This window comes from Oratosquilla oratoria, chromosome 8, assembly GCF_046742065.1.
Source record: "Oratosquilla oratoria isolate Oo_2021 chromosome 8, ASM4674206v1, whole genome shotgun sequence".
NCBI classification, from domain to species: domain Eukaryota; kingdom Metazoa; phylum Arthropoda; class Malacostraca; order Stomatopoda; family Squillidae; genus Oratosquilla; species Oratosquilla oratoria.
Genome location: NC_134784.1, coordinates 17,109,537 through 17,131,549, shown reverse-complemented (window position 1 = coordinate 17,131,549; position 22,013 = coordinate 17,109,537). Strand labels below are relative to the sequence as shown.

Here is a 22,013-nt window from a genome sequence, read left to right as displayed (position 1 = left end):
TTTCCAAACTCCATTATACTACATTTCTTGATGTTGAAGTTCACTTACCACTTTTGGCTCCATTTCCAGACTTTGTTCAGGTCTCTTTGTAGTGATTTAGTCTTTTCCTGTACTTTCTTTAATAATTTTGCATCATCTGCAAGGAAGTTCATATAACATTTTACGCCAGGGGTTCTCATTAGGGGAGAAATTCACCCCCAGGGGGGAATTTTGGGTTTTCTGGGGGTGATTTGTGACCACAGTCAGTTTATGCGGTGAGGAAAGCAATTATAGGTTTTGGCCTATCTGGCCTGTCACCTGGGCTGGAATTATACTAATATAGGAAAAATATATACTAATTTAGAAAAAATAATTTTTTTTTTAGTAATACAGGTAAACGTTGACTTACGATGGCATTAGGTTTCGATAGACCCATCGTAAGACGATCTCATCGTAAGTCGATCCCCACTCTGTTCCGTGGTCACTGTACCTAGCCTACCTGTATATTAACCACCAGAGATACTGAATATAGCCTATTAAACATGTACAGTAGTTTATTTAATTATTTTTATCCTTTTTACCATATTCAAACACTATAATATGTATTTTCAGTACGGGACTTAAATCTCGCGGGCAGCAGCCAATGCCAGCCGTACGACGTGACGTAATAATACTCGCATCATAAAATATAGTCACCGCTTATATCGATCGTTCTCTCTTTCACCCGCGAATTTTGAAAACCACAGAGAATGGGATTCAGGGCACATTTGAGAGAATGTAAAAACACAGGGGCGACTACAATAAATATAATCAAGACGCCGATATGGCAGCGTCGCGAATCCACTTGCTCCTCATGACGCCTACGTGTGCGGCACCGTATGGAAGGGGTTAAATTATCATATCGTCGTCGTCGTCGTCGTCATCGTAAAGTCGAACAATCGTAAGTCGCGGCCATCGTAAGTCGACGTTTACCTGTATTGGCATATTATTTAGAATGCACTTTTTGAAACAGGCAATCTTGGAAAGGAGGGGGGAATGACATTCAGACAAATGGTGAAAGGGGTGAATGGGCCAAGTAAGGCTGAGAACCCTTGTTCTACACCTTCATTCATGTCATTTATATACCATATTTTCCGGCGTATAGTGCGCGACTTTTTTCTGTTGGAAGGGCCTAAAAATGGGGGTTGCGCGTTATCCGGCGGTGCGCATTATCTACGGCCTACGATAAAAATTCTGCGGCTGTGTGTGTAATTTTTTTTCACAACAAAGTCGGGACGCACACCTCTCCGTGACATTCCGTGAGAACAAGAAGAACAGCCATGGTGACATGAAAGAATATGCCAGCATGGGCTACCGTATATGAATATTTGGTATAGGTAGGTATCTATCGAATCTTATTTTTCATGTTTAAATAGGCCTAAACACCATGAAACATGATCAATATTCATGATATTTGCCCATGTTCACAGCATCTTAGTTTGAATTTTTATATTGGCTTTGTTGCTTCACTTTAGGTATGGTACAAATTCCGTTGCGGCCGTTCATAAACGTGTCAAACACCTGACTACAACACCCTCTTTCGGGAGTTATATTAACTAAACGTCACCTCGATCAGAGACTGTCCTATTTCACCACTGTCATTGCAGGTTCAAAGCTAAAACGAAACAGTCTGTAGTTTGTTTCAGTATTAAATAAAAAAAATGATAAAGACGAATTATTTCCTCAAGATATAAAATGAACATTTTCTGTAAAAATCCCGAAATTTTTCTGTATATTCTACTTTCAATAAACTTTTTTAGATCATATTTCCAACAAACTATTTAAGCTACAAAGTAATAAGGGACCAATGCACAACATGAGTCATATTGCGGTACATGTAGTTCTGAATTTTTCTTAGTTGTGTCCTGATTGATGCCTAAACTGACACTTAACCCCTTCCATACGGTGCCGCACACGTAGGCGTCATGGGGAGCAAGTGTATTCGCGAGGCTGCCATATCGGCGTCTTGATTATATTTATTGTAGTCGCCCCTCCATAATGACATTCTTTCTAATTATTTTGTAATCGCATTTTCTATGGTTATCAAAATTCACGGGTGAAGGGAGAACGATCGATATAAGCGGTGACTATATTTTATGATGCGAGTATTATTACGACACGTCGTACGGCTGGCATTGGCTGCTGCCACCGAGATCTAAGTCCATGACGCCTACGTGTGCGGCACCGTATGGAAGGGGTTAATTTAGTGACAAATAAACAGATTTCCCAGCGGTGGCTCTAGCCAATGAAAAATACTTCTCCATGTAACCTCGTTCACATGATATAAATACAAAGGTAAAACTGCGTTATAGACAAATGCGATCGGGCATGCGCATTATACGTCGGTGCGCGCTATCTGTGTACTGAGATAAAGAAGTGCATGGGTGCGCATTATAACCCGATGCGCATTATAAGCCGGAAAATACGGTATATGGCAAACATCATCAGAGCTAATACAGAACCTTGTGGGACTCCGCTTATTATTTCTTCCCAGGTCAAGTTTTTGTCTCTAAGTACCACCCTCATTTTTCTCCCATTCAAGATATCTTCCATCCATTTAAATAACTTTCCTTGTACACCTATTATTTAGAGTTTTCTTAGTAGCTTCTTGTGTGGTACTTTATCAAATGCCATTTGTAAATCTAGAAAAGCACAATCAGCCCATCCATCCCTTTCTTGCATTATGTTTATTAGCCTTAAGTAAAAACAGATCAAGTTGGTAGCACACAATCTTCTGTGTCTAAAGCTAAATTGTTTTGGATTCAATACATTATTTTCTTCCAGATGTTTAATCCATCTATTTTTGATCATTTTTTTCACATATTTTAGATATTGTGCTTGTAAGGGAAACCAGTCTATAGTTTGTTGGGTATTCTTTATCTTATATATTTTGTCCGTTATTTCATCTATACATTATTTTTGTAACCAATTTGCAACTCCATCTGGACCATGTGACTTTTTGACATCAAAGTTTATTATTTGATCCCTTATTTCTGTATGTGTCACAAATATTTCTTTCATTGGGGGGATCTTTCTGTCTTCTCAATTTTGTGTATTTTCAATTGTGACTACAGATTTAAAATGTTTGTTCATAATTTCTGCCATTTCTACATCTCCTGTATATTCCTCATTCCCCTTGATGCAGTTTCACTATTAATTATTTAATTTACCATTTACATACCTGTAGAATAGTTTAAGTTGGTCCTTACATTTGTCTATTATGTCATAGTTTCTTTTTTCTTCCTAGCATATTTTTACATATTCATTTCTTAGTTTGATATATATTTGCCACTTAGCTGTTTTTTTTTCAATATTTTCCAAGCTTTGTCTCTTCTATCTTTAGCTCCACTACATTTTTTGTTGTACATATATACATACATATACCAAAGGCTTTTTCCCCCTACATGGGGGGTAGCCAAAAAGAAAAAGGCATAGAAACCACTCCCACCCATTCCATTTCCTATATATTCCACTCCCCTCCACCCTCCTCCCTCCCTCTTATCTTGGCACCTCCTGGATGACAGTTCATCCCTGTATCCTGTCCACTGCCCTGGGTCAGAAGCAGTGTCGCAAGACACAGCACATCCACAGCAAGGCCGCTTCATAAATTTGGCGACCCCCCCCCTCTCCATCCCCTCATGCAGAAAAGGAGAAGATGGGGAGAAATCCCTTCAGGCTGCGTCAATTTTTTTCTCATACATACTTCCTCAACCCCCCATCCCCCACCCACTCCCCCTCATGCATCACAGCATCATCTATACACAACCCCTCTCCATTCACCCCTATATTCTGTCCTCTCCCGTCCTTCCTCCACAGACATTCCTCTCTTTTGTAATGCCCCTTTCACCCCATCCATCCATCTCATCCTAGGACACCCCCTCAAATCACTCCTTCCACACTTCTTTTACAAATCTTTCTTCACCCATTCTTTCCATGTGTCCAAACCATCCTAATACCCTTTCATCAACCCTATCTCCCAGTTCCCTTTTCACCCCTGTTCTCCTCCTCACCTCCTCATTTCTCACTCTATCTAGCCTAGTAGCCCCTATCATACTTAGACATTTCATCTCAAACTCCTTCTCACTCCTTCTCTCTTCCTCTCTCATGTTCCATGTTTCTGCCCCATACAATGCTGTTGGCACAATCACTCCATATAACCTCCTCTTAGCATCCATTCCCAGATGTCTATTTCTCATTACACTTTTCAATCCACCAAGGCATTTACTCAGTTCTCTCAATTTACATTCTACCTCCACCCCTACTCCTCCCTTTCCTGCCACATTCGCACCCAAGGATCTAAAACTATCCACTTCCTCCAGTCTTTCACCCTTAATGCTCACCTCCAGCCTGCTGTCACTCTCTCCCCTTGTACATCTCATCACCTTACTTTTACCCACATTTATCTTCAGCTTCCTTCTTTCACACACCTTCTCAAACTCTGTCACTAACTTCCTCAATCCCTCCTCTGATCCTGCTACAAGCGCAGTGTCGTCAGCAAACAACAACTGGCTCACCTCCCACTTTTCTCCATTTTCTTTAATCATCTCCAATCCCTGACCCACTACCCTTGCATTCACCTCTTGCACCACCCCATTCATGTAAAGATTGAACAGCCAGGGCAACATAACACATCCCTGACGAAGTCCCACCTTTACCTCAAACCATTCACTCTCTCCATTTCTAATCCTAACACAAGCTCTACTACTCTCATAAAAACTCTTGACTGCTCTTAACAGCTTTCCTCCTATCCCATATATCTGCAGTACCTCCCACAGTGCTTTCCTGTCTACCCTGTCATAAGCCTTTTCCAGATCCATAAAAGCCCAAAAAACATCCTTACCTTTTCCTATAGCTTTCTCACATATCTGTCTTACCACAAAGATCTGATTTACACAACCCCTACCTGTCCTAAACCCACACTGTTCCTCACCAATTACTCCCTCTGTTCCTCTCCTAATCCTCTCAATCAAGCTTTCCCAACTACACTCAACAAGCTGATCCCTCTGAAACTACTACACTCACACTTGTCCCCCTTTCCCTTGTAAAGCGGAACTATACAAGCACTCCTCCAGTCCTCTGACACTCTACCCTCTCTTAAACAAACATTAAACAACCTCACCAGCCAGTCCACCATCACTGTACCTCCTTTCTTCAGACATTCTGCATGGCATCTATCCAGACCAGGTGCCTTACCTGCTCTCATCATCTTAACAGCTGCTTTCACTTCATCCTTCCCTATTTCTCCTCCATTTTCCTCACTCATCACTTTCATTTTCTTAGCGCTTCCCACTGCAACCACCTTTCCCTCCCTATCCTCCTTCACATTTAGCAACTCCCTAAAATACTCTGCCCACCTTCCTCTCACTGCCTTCTCTTTCATTATCATCTCTCCATCTGCACCTTTTTCCTTTTCTTCTCTACTTGATTCGCCTCCTTTTTCTCTTTTATTTTCCTTTCAAAACATCTTTTTATTGCTTTCAAAATTTTCTGTCATAGTCTTACCCCATTTCACATCTGCTCTCCTCTTTGCTTCCTTTATCTTATGCTTAGCTTCCCTTCTCTTTACTTTGTACCTCTCATATGATTCCCTCATCCTAATTTGCAGCCAATCTATGAATGCCTGCTTCTTCTCTTCTACACATTTCTTTGCTTCCTCATCCCACCACTCACTACCCTTCCTTCTTTTTCCTCCTGCCCTCCTTGTTCCACACACCATCTTTGCACACATGACTCCCTCCTTGAGCCATCCCCATTCCGCCTCCACTCCTAGTTCTACTCTATCCTTTACTCCCTCCCACTACTCTTTCAGTTTCTTCTTAAACTCACTCCTTTTTTTCTCATTTAAGCAGTTCACTCTAAGTACCTCCCTACCTTCTGCCCTTTTCCTCTTTCTCCACCTATTCTCCACTCTCATTTTACCTTCCACCAGAAAATGATCTGATATTCCCCCACTCTCTCCCCTTAGAACATGTACATCCTTAACTCTTCCTACCATACTCCTGGTCACCACTATATAGTCCAATAACGCTCTATCTGCCACCCTTCCATCCACCACCCTCTCCCATGTGTACTTATGCTTGACTTTCTTCTTAAACACTGTATTTGCTATCATCAGCTCTCTTTCAAGACACATCTCCACCATCATTTCTCCACTATGATTTTTACCTGGAACTCCATACTTCCCAATCACTCTGTCTATTGGCTCATTTCCTAACCTACCATTAAGGTCTCCCAATACAACTACATTGACATTTCTCCCTAATCTCTCTATGCACTCATTTATATCTACCCAAAAAGCCTCCCTTTCCTCTATGCTCTTCTCACTACCAGGTCCATACGCACTTATAAAAACCCACATCTCCCTTCCCAGCTTCACCTTCATCCACATCAACCTTGATGACATCTCCTTCCACTCCACTTCCCGCTTACTTATCTCCTCACTTACTAGTATAGCCACCCCTTCTCTCCCTCATCCCCTCTTCACTCCTGAGTACCTCCCAGCTACACTCCCAAACTCACAGTTGCCCTTTCCTTTCATTTTAGTTTTACTCAAAGCCAGCACATCCATCTTTCTTCTTACAAACATACTGCCTATCTCTTCCCTTTTACTCTCATCTGTACCACATCCACGCACATTAAAAGACCCAAACCTTAGTGTACTAGTTGGAAAACTCCTAAACCCTCTTATGCCTTTTCTTTTCTTTTTAGGAATGTCCCCTTTTGGGGCTACAGGTAGTAGGACTCCTAATCCCATCCCCATCCCGTTTTTTTTTTTTTCGCCTTTTACGACTCAAGTGGAAAGACTGTGGTAGCATTCTCTTCCCCTACCACAGGGAAAACAGAAAATGAATACTCAGAGAAATGGTACAGGACAGCAACAAGGGGTTGGGGGACAGCATAACAGAGGGACAGTTGTAGTATAAAAGTGTCATCATTTCTCTATGAACAGTTTTCCTCTATCATAGACAAAATGATGTGTGGCTCTGGCGCCCCATATAGACCCTAAAGTATCAAATGCATGTTACTTTGCCACAATAACATGCAGCCAATACCCCAGACAGGGAATTTTTTGTTGTACCAGCACTTAATATGTACCCTTTCATGCTTCTGCTTTGGTACATATTTATCTATTCCTTCTTCATAAATTTCTTTCAAAATATTCCATATTTCTTCATTTAACCTCTTCAGTACGGGCCAAAATCTCGCAGGCAGTATTAGCTGCCAGACGTACGATGTGTCGTAATAATACTCACATCCTAAAATATAGTCACCGTTTATATCGATCGTTCTCTCTTTCACCCGTGAATTTTGATAACCATAGAAAATGTGATGAAGACAGTTTAGAGAGTATGTCACTATGCAGGGGCAACTACGATAAATATAATCAAGACGCCAATATGGCAGCCTCGCGTATCCAGTTGCTCCTCATGACGCCTATGTGTGCAGCACCATATGGAAGTGATTAACCCCTTCCATACGGTGCCACACACGTAGGCGTCATGAGGAGCAAGTGGATTCGCGATGCTGCCATATCGGCGTCTTGATTATATTTATTGTAGTCGCCCCTGTGTTTTTACATTCTCCCAAATGCGCCCTGAATCCCATTCTCTGTGGTTTTCAAAATTCGCGGGTGAAAGAGAGAACGATCGATATAAGCGGTGACTATATTCTATGATGCGAGTATTATTACGACACGTCATACGGCTGGCATTGGCTGCTGCCCGCGAGATTTAAGTCCGGTACTGAAGTGGTTAAGAAGTTTTCCCAATTTAGTTTTTGAAAGAATTTTCTGGGTTTCTCAAAATCTGTTTTGTTGTACATTAGTCTTCTTTTTCTATGTTTCTCATCTCTTCTCAAATAAATTTGTTATTTTAGTTCAAACTCTATTAGTATGTGGTCACTCTTCCCAATTGGTGTCTTGTATTCCATTTTATCCAGAATTTCAGGCTCTGATGTAAATATTAAGTCTAATCTCAACAGTTCTTCACTGTTTCTATATCTGGTATTTTCCTTTACCCATTGAGTCATTGTGCATTCAATGGTCATATCCAGTAGTGTATTTCCCCAAAGGTCTTCTCCACCTTTCACTGTCATTTCTTCCCAACATATTTCTTTTGAGTTAAAGTCACCCACAATTACTATGTTTCCTCCTTTTAGTAATTCATTTAATGCATGCTTTGTGTCTTTCAACATTTTGGAATGACCACTCTCTGTCCAAGACTGTGTTTTTGGGGGCACATATATTACTACATATTTTCTACTTTTCATGTCATGGTTTTCAACTTTTATCATAATCAATTCCACATTATTTTTTCCTTCTGTTATCTTGATCACATTGCCTTTCTTAGTCAAAAACATGACTCCTTTACACTGTTTCTCTTTTCTATTTTTCATCCATGGTTGTATAGATTTTGTCCCACAGTATTAGGTGGTAGTGGACCTTTTAATTTCATCTCCACAATTCCCATTATATCTGGTTTCTCTTCTGCCAGATAGTAATTTAATTTGTTTAGTTCTGAAATCATGCCATTTATGATGGTATACATTATTATTATTATTTTTTTAATACAGTTTTCTCAGCCTCAGGTCTAGTACTCTCCAAAAACACTCTTTTTGGTCTCTGTTTTTCTCTCATTTTTTTATTTGCTTCATTTCTTAGTATCTTTTCCTTCTCTTTTTCCTCATCACTCTTTTTTTTTTATCCATACATTTTTGTAATTTTCACTTTTTGTCAACTTTGCTGTTTTTGACAGTGCTTCTTCCACTATCATTTGAGACCTTACTTTCATTTTTAGTGGTCTATTGTTTTCTTTAGAGTATAGACCCATTCTATGCATTTCTATTCCTTTTTCCATTACTTGTCCCTCCTCTTGTATCTCTTTCAGGATTTCTTTTGCAATTTCTTTCTCTTTTTCTCTTTGGTATCTAGCTACATAATGTTTCTCATTAATACCATAAACTACTACGCACTTTTTTTTTATCCACTGCATTTCTGACCCAATTCTCTTTCTCCTTAATCACTTTAATTACTGTTTCTTTAGTATTTTCTTCCACTTGTTGCTGTACTATTTCTTTATTTTTATTTATTTATTTATTTTTTTTTTTGCTCCACTTTCCAATGATTTTTTTATTTCTTGGAAATGTCTCTTTTATTATTTCTCCAACTTTCCGGGTCACCACTTGTTCTTTTACTTCTTTTTTCAAAGCCTCATTTTTGTTTGTATCTTCATTTTTCATTCTTTCATTTTCACTTTTATGTTTAATTCCTTTTTTAGATCATTAAGCTCTCTATTAGTTCCAGCATTCAGTCTTTTCAGCTGGTTTATCTCTTTGTATTCAGCTTTCAGATCTATAATTTCATTTATCAATTCTGTAGGCTCCTGATTTCTTAGGATATTTCTATACCTTGATTCTCTTTCCAATTCTAAACCTCTACTTAGTATTCCATTTTCTTTTATAAACCCTGACAAAACATTATTTTCAAACCTGTAATTCAATTTCAGGGTTTCCATACTGCAATGCTCTTTTTTTGGTATGACCCCTAACAGTGATTCCACCCTGCTTACATTCAGTCTTCTCTTCGCTGGTTCACTATGTTTTTGTCTTTCATTTTCCATTTTGTGTATTGACCACTAATGTGAAATTACTCTATTTTATCATTTCTGTCCAAAATACAAATATGAAGCTAAGTGTTCCTCCAACTTATCAAAAAAACCCTGCACTTCAGAGCTCATTGTTAAATGTCCGTTCCAGCCTCTCGTTCGTTCATGCCATCTTGTATCTGTGAAACTGATTACTTGAAGTCAGTTTACTATTCAGTATTACACAAGTGTTCTTCACTTTCAGGTGCATCAGAAAATGGGTATGTGTATGAGATTGGTGAAGTCTCCAAGGTTTGTTCTCAGCATCCCAAAAATCTTATTTTTCAACTGGTGTTTCTATAGCTTCTCTAACACATTTTCATTTAGTTCAATCAATTCACATTCTGGTGGATGCACATGCTAATTTCACAGATGATGATCAGTATTATACTAGATAAGTTGAAGCCTCTTGAAAATGGACATTTACATAATGTTTGATGACCATTCTATTATATATTTAGTAGGGAATGTTGAACAGAAATGTGCAAGGTTAATCAGTTAAATGAATAAAATATGGGGAAAATATCTTGAACTCTGTAGAGGTATTAAGATCAGTAGCTCATGTATACTGATTTCAGATTGTGCTGTTTATTGCAACCAATATATTCAATCCAATTAATCCATTGCCCTTGCTCTCTCTTGCAGAAAACCAGTGGCCTTCAGGTTACATAGAACAGCTTGCAGGTGGGATCATAAATCACTTTGGGAAGATATATTGTCTTGTTCTCTGGGGATTGTTAATGTGCGGCATTGTAGTATAAGGTACTCTGTCCTCTGTATAGTAGTTGCATTTGGATTTTTTTTTTTCTGTGAGGTTTATGTTTGGGGGCTGTCATTGGAGTATTGAGTTTAGGTCTGTCTTGAAGCCCTTCTTTAGTATTCTGAGTGTATAAGTGTTTTTGTGTGGTATAGTTGTTAGGTTATTATAGATGTTTGAGTAATATACTGCTATTTTTTTTCTGTTAGTAGTGCTTGTGAAATTAGTATATAGGTTGTGAAATATCATAAGTTGTGGTGTAGAATTGTGTTCCTGTCATTTTCATGAGGTGTTCTATGAGGAGGTTTTTGGTTTCTTTATGCAGGTATCCAATAGAGGTAGTTTTGGTGCAACCTGTTATTACTCCCAGTGCTCCATTCTAAAAAGTCTGTATATTGTTCTTGGTGGTTGTGATATGTAGTGTGAAGGGTGTGTGATGTATAGGGTTCTGGTGTAGAATTGTGTTGTGTTCCTATCATTTTCAAATGTTCCTTTCCTCACCTTCTCAACATTCAGTGCACCTCCTTGAAAACTGGACATTGCAGCATCTCAGTTACAGTGGATGCAGAGAAAAGTTATTGTAAAAAGCATGTACTGGATATTGAATACCCCGTTTATATAAGCATACATACATATACCAAGGACTTTTTCCCCCTTATAGGAGAGGTAGCCAAAGTCAAAAGGCATAAATCCACTCCCACCCATTTCATCCCCACCACTCCACTCCCATTCACCAACCCTCCCTCCCTCCCCCTTTTCTGGGCTCCTCCTGGATGACAGGTCATCCCTGCATCTTGCCCATTGCCCTGGGTCATAAGCAATGCAGCAAGACAGAACACATCCACAGCAAGGCTGCTTCATTTCATCAGTGACCTCCCTCTCCATTCCCTCATGCAGAAAAAGAGATGGGGATCCCTTTGGGATGCTTCACAATATCATTCACACATAACCACTCCCTAACCTCCCCTCCCCCACCAACTCCCTTCCATGTATCACAACTTCCATACACAACCATTCTCCACTCATCCCTACCTTCTGTCTTCTCTCTTCCTTCCTCAAGACATCCCCCTCTGATTCCAAATATTAGAAATAAATCATACAAAAATTGACTAAAACTTGTGAATTTATTTTCCCTAAAAGAGCGTTGACTATGGAGTGATTTGATACAGGTCTTAAAGATTCTAAAGGGAAGTTACGTCATAGGTGAGAAATTTTTTACACTGACTTAAATCATACAAGAAATAATGGTCTCAAACTTTTGGGAAGTAGATTAAATTTGGAAGTGGGGAGAAACAACCTTGCCAACCATGTAGTAAATGAATGGAATAAATTCCCTGCAGAGACAGTGCAATGTAGTACAATTGAAGTTAGATAAACAACTAAGCAATATGCTGTAATGCTTGCCATTTATTTTATCTATTCATTTATTATAATTTATCTATTACTATTCATCTGTTTATCATTTATCTATTATTTAATATTATTTTTGTTTATTATTCATCATTATTGATTGATTTTATTTATTCACTTATTCATTTAATTAATTTATCTATTTTTTCACATATATGGACCAAAAGGTTGGTTGGAATGCTCTTCCTTTGTAATCCTCAAGACTAGGGGAAGGCAACTGTTTGCCCTATTTATAAAAAAAGGTGATAAGACCTTGTGTAACAATTAGTAAATATAAAGTTGTTTGCCAGTCTCACAAATGAAATTCTTATCTATATCACTGGATAACTTTTGTCATTCCAAGTATTCCAAACCCCATGAATAAGTACCACAAATTAATAGTAATGTCAGTCATGAATTTCAAAAATCTAGTGGTTTTCTGGCTGGGGATGCAGTGGAGAATAGCATAACCACACCTAACCCAACCTGGTATGTACGTAAAGATGTTTCCCAGAAAAGTAAAAAAAAAAAAAAAAAAAAAAAAATGTCCCATCATTTTCTATTGTCAGCTTATTCACTGCTCAAAATATCAAGTGGAGGTACTATACATGGCTGATGACACTTGTCATGAAGTGGGGCACAGAGCTAGCAAAGAAAGTCTGGATGAGTGTTTCCCCTTTGTAGATGTTGACGAATAAATACCTAGCCTTGTAGCCCACTCCTTAACATCTAACATAAGGGTGTGCTACTCTGCACCATAGCCCCCACTCGCCAAAAAAAATACATACATATACTACATATGTCAAGGGGTTTTTCTCCCTTACATGGGAGGTCACCAAAGTCAAAGGCATAAATCTACTCCCACCCATTTCATCCCAACATACTCCACTCCCATTCACCATCCATCCCTCTCTTTTTTTTCAGCTTCTCTTGGATGATAGGTCATCCCTGAGTCTTGCTAAAAATATATATATATTAATAAATCACTACCAACATTGCTATTTATTAATTTGTGGTACATTCGTCGAGTTCAAAATACCCAGAATGATGAAATATATGGGTAATAATTGCATCTGTGAAGCTGGCAAACAACTATACAATTACCAAGCTTTATGTCATATGTCATAGTACGTTTGGATAAAGCTATGACCACAATATTACAATCTTAATAAACACATGGAATAGAATATACAAAATTGAGCTGTCCATATTAACATTTACACCTTCCCAGTATGCACGTATTCGATTTCACTGCTAAAAACTGCCTCATGTGTATCTAATCATAATTTCAGTTATCAAAATAATATGGTTTTCATATGTTCCTAACACATGACAGCCTAAAATATTATCTAATTACCTGAAATCATTTAGCAGTTTCCTCATCGTAGCGGCCATCGTTTTAACCCTCAAAGGAGTAAAACGTTGTTATATTCGCATTATTTAAAAATAATTGATAATTATAATTAGTTCATATAAAGATTCAAGATATAAAAATTTACCCGTTGACTTAATAAATAATACTGGGTAATTTTACATACAAATTAATAAACTACAGGAAACTAAAGCCAAATCCAATTTCTTTCTTCGGATACAACATCAAAACAACTTTCAAATTTCCCGGGGGTACCCCCGAAACTTTCGTGTTGAACTTTCGTATTGAATTATACTAATTATCCACTTTCGGAGAGAAATAGGCGAAAGTAAAAATATCCGCATATTTCGACCAGACATTACTTTGTTGCTTCGTATTGAACATTACTTTGGTTCTACTCTTATTCGTTTTTAAACCTGCTTTGAGACTTTCCCTTTTCAGATCATTCAGCATATCTTGCAAGTCTTCTGCTCTTTCTGATATAAGAATAATATCATTCGCAAATCTTAGGTGGTTCATATATTCGCCATTAATCTTCAAATCTTTCTCCTCCTAACTCAATTTTCTAATAAATATCTTCCAAATAAGCTGTAAATGATTTGGGTGAAATTTTATCGCCTTGCCGTACTCCTTTCTCGATCTTGATCTTTTCTGTATCTTTATGTAGTCAAATTACAACGGTGCCCTGCTTGCGTATTGCTATTTGTTCTGCCGAGTCAAAGGCTTTCTCGTAATCTACAAAAGCTAAACAAAGAGGTATATTATATTCTGTTGTTTTCTCGGTTAGTTGGTTCATCACCTACAAATGATCTAGAGTCGAATATCTGCTTCTAAAGCCTGTCTGTTCTCTCGGTTGGTTTCCATCTAAATTTTGACTTAGTCTATTTGTAAGATCTTGAAGACGAAAGTTAAAAGAAAAGAGATTATAATCGATTATGAGAGGCTTGAAGAAGTTGAAGAATATAGTTATTTAGGGCAGATGGTGAAAGTGACCAAAGATCATGATAATTAAATAAAAATGCTTATTACAACTGGTTGGAAAGTGTTTGGTAAGTATAATAAATTCCTGAGAAGCTCTCTCCCTTTATATTTGAAACGTAAAGTTTACAATCAATGCATTCTGCCAGCAATAATCTCCGAGTGTGAGACTTGGAAATTGACGAAGACGATGGAGACAAAACTAAGGACTACAAAGAGGAGAATGGAGAGATCAGTAATGGGAATAACGCTGAGAGACCGAAAGAGAGCAACATAAGAACATGAGAATGAATGAGACTGCAAGAGACCATGAGGTCTACACTAGGCAGTTCCATGTCCACTACCACCTGCCATCCCCATCCATAAAGTTGTCTAACAGTTTTTGTTATCAAATCTATATTCATCGTAGCTGCCATCTCCCTGCAATGCCTAGCGTGCACACGCGCGTATGCACACATAGGCTGCAACTTGGTACTATCGACGACAGTGAGCATCTCCCAAGGGACGGTTCATTGTTCCAAGTGACCCAGCTCACCGACCTTTCTTGACAACGCCCTTCAGCGACAATATATTTTCTGCATCTCAGGTCAAGCCCTCAACTTTGAACAATGGCCTCACTGCATTTCGGGTAACCCACCTGCTCGGACAAAGGATCTCGGCCGGCGCCTCTCTGTGTCGGACCCAACCTTCCAAATTTCCTTACAATATGGCAACAACCCACTATTACCATGTTTGGCAACCCTTGTACAAACGTAGTATAGTATGTTTCTGGCAACCCTCCGAGTTTTGACTGGAACTTGCCGTGTATATTGTAGACAGAACTAAGCCTGGCACATTAAAGCCAACAACTCCACCCAAGTTTATTTCACCACCAATTCCCAATGTACGTAACTTACAACCTACATTTCTTAAAACAACTGATAGTTTCAGCGCTCACTATATGGTTACTAAGTCTGTTCCATTTGTTGATCACCCTATTAGTAAACAAATTCTTACCTATTTCTTAAATATAAAATTGTCCGGTTTAAATCCATTACTACGAGTCTTGCCCTGTTGTCTTAATATGATGACCTTGTTTGTGTCGCCCTTGTTAAAGTCTTTGATCCACTTAAACAGCTCTATTAGATCACCCTCACTCTGCGTCTTTCCAAAGAGTTTAAGTTAAGGTGCCTAAGCCTCTCTTCGTAACGAAAATTTCTGAGCCCATGTATCATTTTGGTCATTCTCCTTTGTACTGATTCTAGTGAATTTATGTCCATTCTGTAAGATGGAGACCAAAAATGTACCACATAGTCAAGGATGGGTCTAGCGCTGGCTAGATTTTGATAATTACCTCAGCACTCTTATTCGTAACCGTCAATCAATGAAACCTAATGCTCTGCTTTATTCCTGGTGCTAATGCACTGTTTCCTGGATTTAAGGCCAGGACTCACAAGAACTCCCAAGTCTCTCGCATTCAGTTTTCTCTAAAAATGTGTTATCTAAGTTATATTTATTTTCGGGGTTGTGTAGCCTTACGTTTAACACGCTGCACTTTGAGATATTGAAGTTCATTTGCCATTTCATCATTACAAGTTGGGTAAGAGAACAGACTAGAGTGAAAGATATTGTGGAGGCGTTAAAAGAGAGGATGTGGAATTGTGCAGGTAAGTTTGTGCGAACGCCTGATGAGCGATGGAGCAAGTGTGTTACTGAGTGGACGCCGCGAGGTGTGAAACGTGGAAGAGGGAGACCAGACAGAAGACGGAGAGACGAAATTGAGAAGTTTGCAGGAGTGATCAGTAGTGGAGTCAGGATGGCTGATTTGATTTGACCTCCGAAATCCCAGAAGCCTCAATTTTCATTTCAGAGTATGTACTTGAAATTTGGCGTGAAAATAGTTGTACTGTTTACCTATATCTGTAAAAAGTAGTTGCAATGTTTATTAAATAAGTTAAGACTTGCATAGTTCAGTGATTATTTCCATGGATATACTTTCGTTTTAAACCGTCAAATCGAAATTTTCGACATATATTCTTGCATGATCAAAGTTTGACTTTTTCACTCTATTGTTTTCTATCTATCACTTTTATTTTTTTCCTTGTTTTACCTTTGATAATTAACCTGATTTGTGTATTAGTGTATTTACTGTTAATATAGACACCACTGAATTATAGGTTGGTATATCACTGACCAGCACAACAGTGAAATTTTGTGAAAGGATTGTAAAAAATCGATTAACCAAATATCTTGGACAGATGAACATTCTGAAAGACACCAAGTATTTTGGGTCATTTGGATCGTCAGTTTCAGGAATTGTAACATCACCTTTCTTGCCTGAAATATGTCCAATATGTACACACCCCTACCCGAACTGTCTACCCATTACATCGCACACAAAGGCCTTAATGTAATACTGTATAATCATGAGGTAACACGGTCAAGCTACGTTACAACACAAGGACCTACATTTCTGAAGCCAGTTGAAGATAGGGATATTGCCGGTGCACACGTTATCAGGATCCTCGGAGCTCTGGTGCATCCTGCAGGACTGTCAACGACTCGTTCACGTTTGATTGCACCGAGAGACTTGAGTGGCTGACAATTGTGTCAATTTTGTCAGTCACTTTCCATAAAGAAGTTAACATGAGGCATCCTTATTAATATTGTATGTATGTTATGACTTAATCAGGCACCAGCTAATGAATTTGAGGTATGCTTGTTTGAAGCGGGTGGGAGGGCGGAACGGAAAACTATCACTCATAGTTCGTATAAATTTCTTCTACACTTAACGGCACTTATAATCACGAAGACTCACCGTCTTTTTGTTATTTTTTGTTAACGCAACACAATAGGTGGAGACTCGTTCGTATTTAAAACGAATAACTGGAGTATCATACACTCAATGCACGCGCATTTATCGAGAACACAAGTAACTCTCAATTATCTCTAATCTCGGGCCGTCGAGTGCTCGCCTGTGTTAAAATTGCCAAAACGTTGCGATGCAATTTGGTTACTAACTAATCAATTGATAACCATCGAACGTGACAATATATGTAATATACTGGTTAATATATCAACCTTTATAATTTACCCAAACCTAACGAAATATGAAGGTGAGAACACGAATCAAGATTAACACTATGAAGGTTTATTATAATAAACAAAAAAGTGTTCTTATGGCAATGCCTACACTATTTGCACAAACATCCTGTTTTTTTTTTCCTGAAACATAAAATAAGGCCTGCTCCACAAGTGTTCAAGATTAACTCAACAGCACCCACCACCAAAGTAGTGGAAACAGTGATATACCGGTATATGGTGTGATCATTTACTGAACATAGTTTTTTTTTTCAAGGAATGTCCCCTTATGGAGCTATAGAGAGTAGGACTCCTAATCCCATCCCCCGTCCCATTTTTTGTCGCCTTTTACGACTCAAGTGGAAAGACTTGGTAGCATTCTCTTCCCCTACCACAGGGTAGGCGAAAAAAGGAAATGAATATTCAGAGAAATGGTACAGGACAGTAACAAGGGGTAGGGGGACAGCATAACGGAGGAATAGCCGGAGTATGAGTGTCATAATTTCTCAATGAACAAAGTTTTCCTCTATCACAGACAAAATTATGTGTGGCTCTGGTCCAAAGGGGCGCCCCACATAGACCCTAAAGTATCAACTGCATGCTACTTTGGCACAATAACATGCAGCCAATACTCCAGACGGGTGGGAGTGGCTTCTATGCATTTTTCTTTTTGGCTACTCCCCCCCCCCCCGTGTAGGGGAAAAAAGCCTTTGGTATATGTATGTATGTACTTCTCTTCTTTTTTTCGTACCTCTCATATGATTCCCTTGTCCTATTTTATAATTAATCTGTAAAAGCTCACTTCTTCTCTTCTACAACCTTCTTTGCTTCCTCATCCCACCACTCACAACCCTTCCTTCTATTTCCTCCCATCCTCCTTGTTCCATACACCATCTTTGCACACCTTATGACTCCCTCCTTGAACCATCCTCATTTCTCCTCCACTCCTAATTCTACTCTATCCTTCTTGTACTCCTCCTTTTCTTTCTCGTGTAAGCAATTCACTTTAAGCACCTACCTACCTTTTGTCCTTTTCCTCTTTCTCCATCTATCCTCCACTCTCAACTTACCTTCCACCAAAAAATGATCTGATATTTCCCCACTCTCTCCCTTTAGAACATGTACATTCTTAACTCTTCCTACTATACTCCTGGTTACCACTATATAGTCCATTAACGCTCCATCTACCACCCTTCCATCCACCACCCTCTCCCATGTGTATTTATGCTCGACTTTCTTCCTAAACACTGTATTTGCTATCATCAACTTTCTAGACACATCTCCACCATCAACTCTCCACTACGATTTTTTCCTGGAACTTCACACTTCCAACCACTCCATCTATTGGATCATTTCCTACCCTAGCATTAAGGTCTCCCAATACCACTACATTGACATTTCTCCCTAATCCCTCTATGCACTTATTTAAATATATCCAAAAAGCCTCCCTTTCCTTTACACTCTTCTTGCTACTAGGCCCATATGCACTTACAAAAACCCACATATTTCCCAGTTTCATGTTCATCCACATTAACCTTGAAGAAACCTCCTTCCACTCCACTACACTCTTACCTATCTCTTCACTTACTAGTATAGCCACTCCTTCTCTTCCTCGTCCTCTCTTCACTCCTGAGAACCTCCCCACTACATTTATAAACTCACACTCGCCCATCCCTCTCAACTTAGTTTCACTCATGCCAACATATCCATCTTTCTTCTCACAAACATACTGCATATCTCTTCCCTTTTACTCTCATCTGTACCACATCCACGCCTTAGGGTACTGATTGGAAAACCCCTAGACCCTCTTATGCCTTTACTGTTTTTAGGAATGTCCCCTGTGGGGCTACAGGGAGAGGAATGCATAGTCCTGTCCCCGTCCCATTTTTTGTCGCCTCGTATGGCTCAAGTGGGAAGACTTGGTGGCAGTATTCTTTTCCCCCACCACAGGGTTAGGCAATAAAAGGAAATAAACATTCAGAGAAATGGTACAGGACAGAAACAAGGGGTAGGGGGACAGCATAACGGAGGGACAGCTGCAGTATAATAAAGTACCATCATTTCTCTTTGAACAGAGATTTCCTCTATCACAGACAAATGATGTGTGGTTCTGGTCCTAAGGGGCACCCCATATAGACCCTAAAGTATCAGCTGCTTGCTTCTTAGCCACAATAATATGCAGCCAATACCCTAGACGGGGAAATAAAATTATAATAATATAAATCATAATAGATAAGATAAATAAATTAATGCATAGGTATATAAAAATGATAAACAAACAGGGAAATAGCAAATGATAATAAGCTGACAGATAACTAATAATGAAAATCAAGCAAATAATAATAAACAGACAAATAATGACAAACAAATAAACAAACAATATAAAATAAATAGCAGGCATTACAGTATCTTGCTTAAGTGTTTATCTAAACGAATCTTGAAGCTTCGAACTGAACAACATTGCACTGGTTCTGCAGGAAGTTTATTCCATTCATTAACTATACGGTTGAAGTTGTTTCTATCCAATTCCTAATTAAATATATTTCCTGACAGTTTGAGACCATTATTTCTTGTCGAATTCTCAGTGTGAAAATTTTGTCACTTTTGATGTCATCAATTCCCTTTACTACACTTTGTATTATAACTTACAAGAAACGCCAGGTTCACACTGTCAAAGACTGTTAAATTTTAAATTTTATTACATTGTACAGGAAAGAGGACGAAGTTTTGATCAAATCTTTGGCAGTGTGAACTGGGCTTATTACCTTCTTTCAGCTATTCCCTATCGTCAACGGGCTCGTGCAGACAGGTTGAATGTATTTCACCATGACCTTCGAACTTGCTGACAAGGCCAGGGTCCCGAGTGTACTTTTTTTTTTTTTTTTTAATGTTTCGAACACTTTCGCTTTAAATCCAGGCTTCCATGATTCGTGCCGTCTGCGCCGAATAATTCAGTCCTTTTTGCGAACAGGATCTTTCGGAAAAGAATGAAAATGAAGTCCATTCGCAGCAGAAAGTTTCATCGAATCACTGTTGCAATTTGTGGCGATACAACAAACCATTTTCGAACTAAATATTTGATAAAACCTTGCTAACACACGAAATATGACAATTCACTGATCAAGTTAACAGCGCAGCATGTCATTTTATAGTGCACGCATATGGCATGCATCAGAATGTAAACAGCGAGACTGAGCCGATAGAGCCTTAGGCTGCGTCAACACCAGTGACAAAACACGATGGGAACATTAAGACTGACAAGTTGGGTAGCAAGTTGTTAAGTCGTTGAGGAACATCGTAGTAGACATGTTGGACTTGTTGGTACGGATTTGTTGGGTGATATGTTGGCAATCCTGGTGTGGATGAGGTGATGTCGTCAGAGACCTCTAACCAACTAACAGACCAATATGTAGTGAACGATATAGAAGACGCTGGAGTTGATTGCTACCGGAGCCACACGTTGCTGTGGCAACCAACCCATATGATGTACAAGAACCGCATAAAGAGGTCAGTTGCTTGGGTTGACATTGCCAACATTCTTAATGTAGACCGAAAAGAGGCTGAGAAGAAAGTAAAATTTTGTATTGCACAGTTCGAAAGAGAACTGAAGAGAGAGAGAGAGAGAGAGAGAGAGAGAGAGAGAGAGAGAGAGAGAGAGAGAGAGAGAGAGAGAGAGAGAGAGAGAGAGAGAGAGAGAGAGAGAGAGAGAGAGAGAGAGAGAGAACAACAACAACAACAAAAACGGCAGCAGCTGTGGTGGCAATACATACCATAGCCAGTGGTTTGGCTTCGACAGCATGTTGTTCCTGGTGGACAAATTACACACCTCACAGGACATACGACGCTGGATTTCAGGTAAGATAATAAGCACATTTTTATATACTACATTTATTAACATTAGTCTGTTTCGAATGAAAGTTTATAATGTTGTGTTTAAAAAACAAAGTAAAATTAAACTACCAATATATCTGTATAGTATTCATTGTATTATCTTTCCTTTATCATGTCCCTATCCTGACAGCTCAAACGACCCCTATCACTGATGAAATATTCTGTAAATTCTCTACGGATAGCACTACCGTTTACATTTGTATTGTTCTCCGTTAGTGGTTCTAACAGTATCAGGGTATCCTCAAGTGGTGGTAGATCTACTTCCCTCCAAGATCCTGGGATAAAAGTGTTATAGTCCATATCATAGGTATCAGAAGTACGTGGAGTGTATAATTATTGGGATGTCGAACTCCTCCGTAGGAAATTGTGTAAATATACACATGCTAATGTTACTTTCTTTGCAGAATCAGGCTTCATACATTGGTTTACACAAAATTCTAAATACCCCCGAAGGAATCCCAAACACGCTCTCTACAACTCTTCTAGCCCTGCTAACGATAGTTAAATATTCTCTCGTTTGAGCCTAGACGTTACTGACCTTGGTAGGGTTTAATGATATTCTCCGTTAACCCATTCAACTCCGATGACAAGATGTCTTGTCATTTGGTCAAATAAAACAAAAAATCATAAAACACCAAAATGTTTGATCAAACACCAGAAAAAATATGACGTCAGTCCTCGCTTCGCTCGCAGCGAAGCGAGGACTGACGTCATATTTTTTCTGGTGTTTGATCAAACATTTTGGTGTTTTATGATTTTTTGTTTTATTTGACCAAATGACAAGACATCTTGTCATCGGAGTTGAATGGGTTAAGGGGAAAGCATCATCAGGAACAAATTTGTAAGGGGTGGCAATATCGCGACCCGGAAGAGAATGTGAAGATGGTAGATTTAAAGTACCATTCCT

At 38.9% G+C, this 22,013-nt stretch overlaps 1 protein-coding gene across 1 annotated transcript in view; it reads right to left on the bottom strand.

Annotated features, from left to right (window-relative positions):
• The window catches only part of mIF2 (mitochondrial translation initiation factor 2), a 195,012-nt gene extending 181,807 nt beyond the window's left edge, over positions 1-13,205 (bottom strand). Inside the window, exon 1 of the mRNA XM_076188967.1 lies at positions 13,163-13,205. Within this exon, the coding sequence (XP_076045082.1) occupies positions 13,163-13,200 (38 nt within the window). The 5' untranslated portion in view covers positions 13,201-13,205. The remainder of the gene's footprint in view (positions 1-13,162) is intronic.
• Between the last annotated feature and the right edge of the window lie 8,808 nt (positions 13,206-22,013).